Raw genomic sequence first — 11191 nt, 5'->3', positions numbered from 1 at the left:
GAGAGATAGGGTGCTAAACCAAAATATATCACAATATCTCAAAAAGTAGTGGACGGATTCAGCCGACTCTTGGTGGACAGGTCAAGTGTGCGACAAGGACAAATTGATTCGATTTTGGTGAGGATCTAAATCAAGATCCGGATGCGAGAGTTTAAAATGTTTTTTTAAGTGATTCTTCACTGTTGAGAGATGGGGTGAAAAACGATATATTGCGTATTTCAAAAAATTACTGGGCCCGATATGTTCTACTGCATCAGGCATTGTGTAGCGGAGGTATGTGCTCTACCGAGTGCCCATCTAGTTTTAAGATATTATGCCATTGTCACAAATAATGTTGCAGAACGATTCTCTCAGGGGAGGCAAATAAAGCTGTCATGTAGTCAAAGCTATAGCCACCCTTTGTAGTCAGGGGAGTGCCATAGATTGTCTCAAAAAAAAAAAAAGCATTTGGAAATGCTGGGGAATCCTTTACTAGACTGGTTTGGCTTTTTATAAAGAATTATTGGGTTCATCCAGGTTTTGGCAGTGGAAGCTTTGTTTCTCTTATCTGAGTGACCTGCTTCCAAACTTATGTAAAGAATTCCAAATAGTGGGGCGGCTTAGCCCAAATATTCAAAAGAATTGTGCATTTTGTGATACAAGCACCAAATTTGGCACAAATGTACATTAATATGTTGCGAACATTTTCAGATATTGGGCCACTTGAAATTCTCTCTTTATGTCCGCCATATTGGATTTCAAAATGGCCGCCACTTGAAATCTACATTTGCTATTATCTCTGGACGTAATGCAGCTATTGACTTGATTCTGGTATCTAAATGTATGTTTTTGGGGGCAAGGAATCCAATGGTACCATTTTCAACTTAATATTATCTATCACAGTCTGTTATATAATTTTATTTGGAAATTATCTAGGCAAATATTGGATTCAACACAATACTTTGAAAAGAATGTCTTAGTTCTGTAAATATAAATAAATAAAAAACTATACTAAATCACTAGTAACAACTCAGACAAGCTCATATATACTGGCAGTCTAAAATATAAATTCACATTAAAAGTGACTGCAGCAGCACTGTACATCCTGCAACACCGTGCCTACAACCACTACTGTCTGGGAGAAACCAGGGATGCAGAGGACATTCTGGAGTTTGAAGACTGGTGTTGCCAGAGAAAAGACATCCCCCAGTTTCACTACTGGGCAACCGTGCTGGAACTAGAACTGTTGGTTCTAGTGTATGTGCGTTCTCTCAGGCAGGGATCGTTAATGATGTACCTCGATGCTCTGACAGAGCTGTTTCCATGCACTGGATCACACCCACTATGCTAGGTGGATACCAGTGCACCTGAAGGACATGGCCGAACTCACCATCAAACACCCAGATGTAGCCAGGAAATTCAGGGAAAGCCACTTCACCGTTCAGAAAACACAGAGGGTGTTCTCTTCAATCCCGATTGACCAGGCACATGAGCAGAATAATGCCTGCATCAAAGGAGACGGTGGAGCAGTTGGGCTCACTGACAACCCGAGTGCCCTACGTCGCTGGATGGTTGCGTGACCAGAAGTTGCCAGAGTGATCGAAGAATTCCAGGATGGGAACCAACACTGGAGCCGGCAAACAGCAGACACACGTCATCATGATCAGACGCCAAGTGTACAGGCCTCATTTGTGAAAGATGTTCGCTCTCTCGTCGGTGTGATAGAGGAGATGGGCAACCCATTCGAGGAGGAGAGTCAGGATGTAGTAAAACTGGACACAAAGGAGATCGCAGATCCTGCTGCTGTGGAGACCGTGATGAATGTCAAGAGGATTGGCCAAGAGCAGTTCGAGGCTTTCACCAGAGAGTGTCTGTTGGACAGAACGAAGGCAGTGGACGCACCCATTCCTCGTAACAAGCTGAAGGTGTTCAGCACTTCCACTCCAAGAAGCCAGAGCATAAGTCAGCAACAGCTCGCCTCCATCAAGAATGACCGTGAACTCTTCGCACGCCTGTACATTGGCTGCCAGACGAGGGATGGAAACCTTGAGGAGTTATTTTGTCACGAGAATCAGGCATGTCCTCCTGCATTGTCTGATGGTAGAAACCTCTGCACTGGTGCCAAGAGTGATCTCCTCACATGCTTGGAAGAAGTCATTCATTGTACGCAAAGACAGAGACTCCTGTCACGACCTGTATTGTGCTTGATGGGGCAGCCATCGTCCAGATGCTGAAGCCGGCTGTATCAAAGACCTTTGAAGAGTATGCACAACAGATCTTCATCCCATATATGTCCACGAAGCTGCAAACAGTGTCACGCCTGGATCTGGTCTGGGATACTTACCTAGCTGATTCACTGAAAGGTAGTACACGTGCAAAGCGGGGACAAGGTGTGCGGAGACGTGTGGCGGCTGCCGCAGCTATACCAGGAAACTGGCGGAACTTCCTACGAGTGAACAGCAACAAGACCGGGCTGTTCAGGTTCCTCTCAGCAGCTCTCATGGAATGGTTTGACCAGGAGGACAAGCAACTCGTCATTACTGATGGAGAGGCAGTGCTCAGCAAGCCACGACTGCCAGATCTGACCTCACTCGCCCCATGTAACCATGAAGAAGCTGACAGTCGGATGTTGCTGCATGCATCTCACGCAGTCCAGCATGGACACCATGCAATACTCATCCGGACTGTGGACACCGATGTTGTGGTGCTGGCAGTGTTCCTGGTACAGGAGTTGCAACCAGAAGACAAACTGTGGCTGGCATTCGGAACAGGCCAGAGTTTCCGATACCTAGCAGCACACGAAATAGCAGCGGGATTGGGATGAGAGAAGGCTCGTGCACTGCCAATGTTCCACGCTCTAACTGGATGTGACACTGTGTCTAGTTTTCATAGACATAGCAAGAAGACTGCGTGAGCAGTCTGGACGGTACTGCCAGAACTCACTGAGGTGCTGCTGCTGCTGCTGTCCTCTGCACCTCGTGACATACCAGACGATGCAATGCGCATCATCGAGAGGTTTGTGATCCTGTTGTATGATCGAACCAGCAAATGCACAGACATTGACAAGGCCAGGAGGAAACTCTTCGCAAGGAAGAACAATGTGCAGCTCATCCCTCGAACGAAGGCAGCTCTGGAGGAACATGTCAAGAGGGCAGTGTATCAAGGTGGACATGTGTGGGGTCAGATACTGCTGCCAGCACCAGAGCTCCCTCCCCCAACCAACTGGGGTTGGTCAAGGACTGGAGAAGGACAGTACACACCTTACTGGACCAGGCTAACTGAGGCAGCTCACAGCTGCATTGAGCTGGTTTCTTGCAAGTGCAAGAAAGGGTGTGTGAGGCGCTGCAAGTGCAAAAAGGCTGCCCTTCAGTGCACAGCCCTCTGTGTGTGTGAAGGGGACTGCACATGACTACGAGTGAACAACATACATGTACTTGTGGCAATGCTGAACTGGTTAACATGACACTGTTTATGTACACGTATCTTCAGTACCGGTATATACCTAGCCTCAGATACCAATACACCGAGCCTCAAATACTAGACCATGTAGCATGTCAGTATTATACCTAAGACATTTACAGAACTAAGACATTCTTTTCAAAGTATTGTGTTGAATCCAATATTTGCCTAGATAATTTCCAAATAAAATTATATAACAGACTGTGATAGATAACATTAAGTTGAAAATGGTACCATTGGATTCCTTGCCCCCAAAAACATACATTTAGAAACCAGAATCAAGTCAATAGCTGCATTACGTCCAGAGATAATAGCAAATGTAGATTTCAAGTGGCGGCCATTTTGAAATCCAATATGGCGGACATAAAGAGAGAATTTCAAGTGGCCCAATATCTGAAAATGTTTGCAACATATTAATGTACATTTGTGCCTAATTTGGTGCTTGTATCACAAAATGCACAACAGGTTTGCTATGCTGCTACACCAAAAAGAGACGAGACTCCTTATCCAAGCTATTCCTAAAAGGACAACTTCTGCAAATATACAGCATCTCACACCTTGATCAAACTATTTCCCACTCCCCCAAAAACACAACAATATAATTGCTTCACCCACCAATTCACATTACTTGAAATTACATGAGATGCAAAGATGCATGCTTGGGAAATGGTTATACAAGCACGTTTATGCCTGTATGAAACAATTGCTAGTTTGGAGTCCAGTTGGAGGATTATAAACGTTTTCTGTCTCTCAAAATAAATGGCCTGTGAACCCATGTGCCGTACCTTTCGGCCAGCAGCTGATCAAATTTCATGTCATTCATTGTACTTATGGATAGTTTTTGTTCCAGGGATTCACAGCGAGATAAGAGAACCTGGGAAAAAGGGTTTAACCACAATATTGTCAATGCATTTGAACCAGTATAAATGAAGCATACTTTATCTTTAAAGAAATTCAACTTCACAATTAAATATTGAGTTTTAACAATCCGTTACAGTTACACCAAAATATTGTGCTTGGTTGAATTAAGTTAACAGTGAAGTATACAAGAAGAGAAAGAAACAGCAACAGACCATTTGGATTGCAACAAACATGTTGCATCCTCATCACTTCTAAATGACAAAATGTCATGGAGACTAAAAAAAAAAAAACATAATGCAAAGAGCAATGTTTTCTTTTTGGATGGATTAATGAGTTTGTTTCCATCCTTGGAAAATGTAGAATGGCAAAACTGGTAAAAACTGATAGTTATTCAGCTATTCCACGATTCTCAATCTCCATGGTATTTTTTTTTTTTTTTTTTTAATTACCGAGATCAAGGCTCCAGAAAGAGCCAATGACAGAGGACTGAAAGATTGACATGATAATTGAGCAAAGTGGGAACTGGTAGATAGATGAAGGCAGAGAACCCAACAATGACGAACAGACAGGCAACAATCTGTAGGGACACATGGACATGACAAGAGAAGAAAGTAGAGAAGAAAACAAAACATTTAAGTAGATTGGAAAACCTGATAAACAAGGTAAATGTGGAAAAGTGCAGATGAACTGGAAAGAAGAGTCAGTGAGAGAAGAAGAAAGCAGTAATAGGAATAGGGCATGTCACAAGATGGCATTGAGGAGAGGAGGACATTGGGACCATACTCTGTGCAGAGCGTTGGTGCTGGCGAAGCAGTCTCCTTGGCTATTGGGCACAATCCTGGACGGGTCGCCACTCCGACACAGTATACCAGCATGCTAGCACTCATTTTGCCGACCTCGGAAGGATGACAGGCAGAGTCAACCCCACCTGGTATCAATTCAACAGCTGAGCGGGATTTGAACTCAGGACCCTAGGATCCAAAGCCCACCACCCAAACCATTAAGCCAACACCAGGCATAAGATGGCATTGGTTTGCCATCTTAAATAATTGGAAGGAATAATATGATTGGATAGACTTAGGTGATAATTTCAGTCAGGAGAAGAGGGATAAAAGTAGGGATGCAAGCAGTTACGTAATATGTTGAAAGGGAAACGAGGTATAGATTGCTGGCTGAGCGAGAGCGACCAGGTGGGGAATGAGATGGATTAATTGCAGAGGATAGGAGGGGTAAGATGAGATATGAAATAATAGTAAAACGAGGCCACCAAACTCTCTGCAGTGGATGAGGAACAGACCCTGCACATCAGCCTCCTAGTGATTCACCCAATTACCAGCAGGACCTTAAATACTGTGAAAATGAGAGTTCAGATCTGGAAAACCAGTTCATCGGCTCCCCAAAGGAGTCACCCCAAGTGAGTCTCACGAAGACTCACCATGTTCTGCATGCTGAACTCGCCCCAATGCGACCAATGACCAAAGTGAACCAGAACTCCATCGATATGACAAGTAAAAAAAACACCCCAACAAATAAAACAAAACGTCATCCTAGGCCTCATTCACTACAACCACACTCTGTGTTAGGAGCATCCTCGCCCTCCCAATTCCTCCCCCAAGTTAATTTTCATCAAGGTTGTCCTAACTGTTCAGGATTTCTGAAGTTCACACATTGCACTTACCTGTAAAAAATATCAAATAATATCTGCCATTTGTCGAAGACAGATTTCCAAGAGCCATCAAATATAAAGTTTTGTGATCATGAGGTTTCATTTGGCAGGTGCTCGATTTATTGAAAAAATTGAAACTTGGCACTTGTCATGTACTCCCCATGGGGAAATAAGTTTGATTTTTTAAAATGTCATCGGTGCCTTCTATATGATGTCATAATTGCATACGTAGATTGCATAATTGCCTGAAACTATAACGCTACATCCGATCAGTATGAGAAATTTTGATGGTCATCTCAGGATAAATTGGTCGACAGAAAAAAACAACTTATGACATCATCAGTCATGTGGTTTGACAGCCATTTTTTCTTTTAACCTTCAAAATCCTCTTCTCCGAAACGGTTGAACAGATCGAGGAGAAATTTTACAGGCATGACCACTGATCCATGAGGAACAAAAGGTTAACCACCTTTGACATCAAAGGTCACATGGCTTGGCAGCCATATTGGATTTACCCAAAAACCTTTTAGAACCTTCTCCAGAATGGCTGGACAGATCGAGGGGAAACTTCACACACATGTTCCCCAAGCGTTGGGGATACCAGGGTGTTCATGAATAACTGAGAAGTCACATGGATTGGTAGACACATTGGATTGAAGGAAAATATTTCAAAAAAATTCTCCCTTAAATCGCTGCATCAGGTCAGGTATGGGAGCATACGCCAGAGCAGCGTGTCGCTGCGTCCACTCTCTGTAGGTACTCCAGCGGCCTCCGTCTGGCCATCCCCCCAGGCAGATGCCTGGCCCATCCTCATCTCGTTGAGATGCCGATCAACCTACTGCAACCACGAGGCACGTGGTCAGCCCATTGGCCTCCTCCACTCACGAGGCTCCCTCGCTGAGAGAATCTGGTGAGCAGGATCAGCATCAGGAAAAGGAGGCACATGTCCATACAGCCACAGCTGATGCTCACAGACTATGCAGTTAACAAATCTCATTTGAGTCTCTCTCAGCAACCGCTCGTTGGCCATAAAGTCCGACCAGCGATAGCCAAGGATTCTCCGAAGAGACCTCGGACCAAAGGAATTAAATCTCGTCTCAGATCCTGAGTCGGAGGAGCGGGAATCTCATGTGGAATGTTTTAATTATAGTTATGACGTCATAGATCATGTGGTGTGGCAGTCATGCTGGAAAAACTGGAAAAACGTTTGACCTCTATTGAGGTGCATTCTACATGTAATCCATGTTTGACATCCATAGAGCAAGACTGGAAGCACCAAGGACCTGAAGACTCGGACTTTCGTCCTCCTGCACTAGTACTGGTAGCACCACACCCCATGATCCAGTAAATCCACGATTCCCCAAGCCTGACACAGACGTCTAATGACCTCTGTCTCACAGCCAGCAGAGACATGAATATCACTGCCAAGGTAAGTAAATCTCTCCGTGACCTCAACATCCTCGCCACAAACACGTACAGACAAGATAACAGCATCCAAGATGTCATTGAAAGCCTGAATCTTCGTTTTGACCCAAGAAACCCATAATCCCAGTGGCTCCGACTCCTCATTCAGCAGCTCGGGGGGCCCCCAAAAGGATACGTAAAGTCTCCGCAAGAATGACTGCATCATCTGCGAAATCAAGGTCAGAGATCTTGACATTCACAAACAATGCACCGCAGCTTGATCTCTCTGACATCCTCCCCAGAATCCAGTCCATACAAGCGCTGAAAAGTGTTGGGGCCAGTACACCCCCACCCCCCAACAAACTCCAGTAACAATTAGAAATAAGTCGGAGATGGTACCACCACATCTCACAGCACTCTCAGTGCCAAAGTATAGTTCAGACATTAGATTGATCAGTTTTGGTGGCACCCCATGAAGACCAAAAATCCTCCAGAGGGCATCCCGATTCACTGACTAAAACTATTTGCAGAGTTCAACATAGGCAGCCAGCAGCCCCTGCCAAAACTCTCGTCTGCGTTCGGTGAGGACCCGAAGAGCAAGGACATGGTCAATCGTTGATCTCCTTGGTGTAAAGCCTGATTGCTCTGGACGCTGGTGCTCAAGCAGAGGGTGACGAACCCTATCAAGAATTATCCGAGCAAACACCTTGCCCGGCACCGAGAGCAGCGTCACTTCTCGGTAGTTGTTGCAGTACTGGCAATCACCCCTCGCTTTCCAGAGAGGGACAACAAGGCAGGCCCCTCTTCCAGTCAGTTAGGATGATGCCTGTGTTCTGCATGCAGTGACATGAGTACAGCCTTTCCACCAGCCTTGAGAAGTTCAGTATGGATGCCACAGATCCCAGGAGCTTTACTCCGTTTCAACCGGTTCACCGCAGCCCGTGTTTCCACAAATGAAGGTGGATCACAGTTGATTGGAGGGTCAGCAATAGGGATACTAACACCCCTGACATCCAACTCCACAGCTTTTGGATCAGCCTGGTACAGCCCCTTAAAGTAACCAGCCCAGCGGGCCTTCACTTTGGACTCTTCTGTCAAGAGCCCACCACCCTCTGCTCTCACTGCAGCACAGCGAGGGATGGGCTTGGAGGAACGCAATGTGCGAATTCCCCTGTAAGCAGGACGAGAATCACTTGACCACAGGTGATGTTCTACCCCCTCACAGAATCCTCGCACATAGGCCTCCTTGTCCACCCTTAGCGCACGTCCAGTTTTACGCCTCAGCTCCATGAACAGCTCAGCTCTGCCATTAAGCCTGGCACTACGACTCTGGCTCTGGTCAATGGTATCCAGTGTCCTTTGAGAGACAAAATTCTCCTTCGTCCGACGGTGAGTTCCAAGACATCCACCGGCAACATCAAGGACAGTGGTCTTGAAGGCACTCCACAACTCTTCAGGATTCCCCAAAGCACCCAGACCCCCCCCCACCTCAAATTCCCACTCAGCCTCTACGCAAACTCCTCAGCTACCCTCTGATCCTTGAGCTTGTCAACATCCAGCTGAGGCTGGAATGCTACCATTCTCCCAGATTTAAGCTGTAACTTCAGAGTTGCTTCAACAAGCCTGTGGTCGGTATTGAGGAACTGAGAACTCCGGTAGACCCTGCAGTTCTGGATCATCCTCCAGCGTCAATCTCCTTTGCCACACCACCAGCGTTGGAATACCAAGTCCAGTGATGAGCCTATGGACGCTGAAACCATGAACCATTCACCCAAAGGCCGTGACTTCTTGCAAAGTCAAGGAACTTCGTGCTATTCTTGTTCACAGCTCCAGACCCATGGGGCCCAACACATGTCTCATAACCATCCCTTTCAGTTCCAGTTGATGCATTGAAATTCCCCAAGACTCAAAGAGTATCTCACCTGATCAACTGATCAACCACAGACTCAAGCGCAGCAGATAATGCGTCCTTCACGGTGAGATCACTCGCCTCAGTCAGTGCTGAAACAGAGACCAGGGAAATGACACCCTCGGAGTGACGAATTTTTTGTCTCATAATACCCTTGTTCACCGGTGTTACCTCAATCATCATTGGAGTCAGATTGTTGGACATGGTAACTCCTTGGGCATGGTAACCATCAGAGCCACCAGACCGATAATAGGTGTACCCACCCGCCATGATGTCATCACTATCTGATCTCCAAACCTCAGAGAGTGCTGCAATACCTATGTTCAAACGCTTGAGCTCAGATAACAGAGACAGGTGATCATCCTCTCTTCAAGATAGGACATTCCAGGAACCCACCCGAAGGGACCGCTTCAGGTTAACCTAAGGAGACTGCCTTCTGGTGAATGACACTTCAGCACCACTCTGCCACACACCACTGCAATCTGACCCTGGAGGTTTACCCTTTGGTTTTCCTCCCATCATCAAGAAATGAGAGTCACGAAGGCTTTGCCCCAATCCTGTCATCCAGTGAGCTGCCCTGCGAAGGGCAGCAGCGCAGGAGGTACTCCCAAGGAGTGGGGTTTCCTTACATTTGTGGGTTTTGCGGAATGAAGTGTTTTACGGTGGGCAGAGTGCAAATCCTGCCACCGACGTCCTAAAAAAAGTAACCCAATTTCAGAAGGACGTCCGCAGACACAGTTGGGCACGAGAAATAGATGTTGTTGGCTCACAAGGAGCTCCTCCATCCTTTGACAAGTTTTGTTTTTAATCCTGCTGGGTGTCCATATCATGAATCGACTGGGTCAGTGTCCATATCATCCTGGCTCAAATTTGACATGAAACTTAAAAATTATGATCTGGTAGTGATGGTGAATATATGTTTTAAATTTCAACCTGATCAGTCACATGGTCTGGCAGCCAAAATTATTTATTTTTTTGAATCTGTGTTCCTTTTTATTTCTATTTTAAAATTAGGCTTACTTGGCTATGCCTGGATGAGTTTGAGGGTTGAGGAGTAGCAGTTGAAACCCAAGCCCTATCCAGGATCTTCCTGATGGCTTCTTTGATTTTTGCTTGTTCGGGTTCCTTCTGATGACTCCAATGCAGTACTGTACCTATTTCATTTGATCTTCCATTTGATTTGATTTAAAAAAAAATTTAATTACAAATTTGCCACCACAAGAGTTGGCTCACACCAAGTCCTTCTCAAGACTGCACGGGTTAAGTATTCTTTGAATATCATATCGTAATATGTCGACTCAAATTAAGGTATTGTGGAATGGGCTAGTCTTAATGATAGAAAAATAAAATTGTCACTTTATAAATACGAGGCTTTTAGCACGAGTTATCTGGATGGTCAGCAATCTCAAAAACAGAATCTAGTCTTTACTCTGAAGAGAATATGGTCAGCAATACCGAACATTCTACAGAGGGCAATACCCATCATTATGCAAGAGCAACCATGCTATTATTGTCGATGTATTTGAGAGTACTGACGACTTAAACAATTTGATTAAAACAAAGCTGACAACGACAATGTGAGAATATACTTTTGGGGAGGGGTTTGGAGTAAAACACGAGGGTGTTGGATATTGTGGGCATAGATCAGTGGGACACAGGTGGTGGCAGACCAGAGGTGGTGTTCTACAGTGTTCAGACGCAGACCGGAGGAGGGCATAGCGGTTGTATTCAGGCGGGGGCAAGTAGAGGTGGTGTGGACGTTGCATGTGTGCAGAGGGGGGATGGTAGACATTGTCCCTTTTATGGAGGGGGTGGACATTGTATATATATATATATATATATATATATATATATATTTGTGGGGTGGCGGTGGTGCTGTACGTAGGCCCGGGGGAAAGGCGGAGGGGTCGTTT

General features: G+C 45.5%; 1 protein-coding gene across 1 annotated transcript in view; it reads right to left on the bottom strand.

Moving 5' to 3' along the window:
* The window catches only part of LOC147031295 (uncharacterized), a 120306-nt gene that overhangs the window by 31198 nt on the left and 77917 nt on the right, over positions 1–11191 (bottom strand). The window contains exon 21 of the mRNA XM_085871925.1: positions 4203–4312. Within this exon, the coding sequence (XP_085728051.1) occupies positions 4203–4312 (110 nt within the window). The remainder of the gene's footprint in view (positions 1–4202; positions 4313–11191) is intronic.

The sequence above is a fragment of the Eptatretus burgeri genome, chromosome 2, assembly GCF_056783735.1.
Source record: "Eptatretus burgeri isolate ZD-2024b chromosome 2, Ebu_testis_v1, whole genome shotgun sequence".
NCBI classification, from domain to species: Eukaryota; Metazoa; Chordata; class Myxini; order Myxiniformes; family Myxinidae; genus Eptatretus; species Eptatretus burgeri.
The sequence above is the reverse complement of the archived record's forward strand: the minus strand, read 5'-3'. Positions and strand labels throughout refer to the sequence as shown.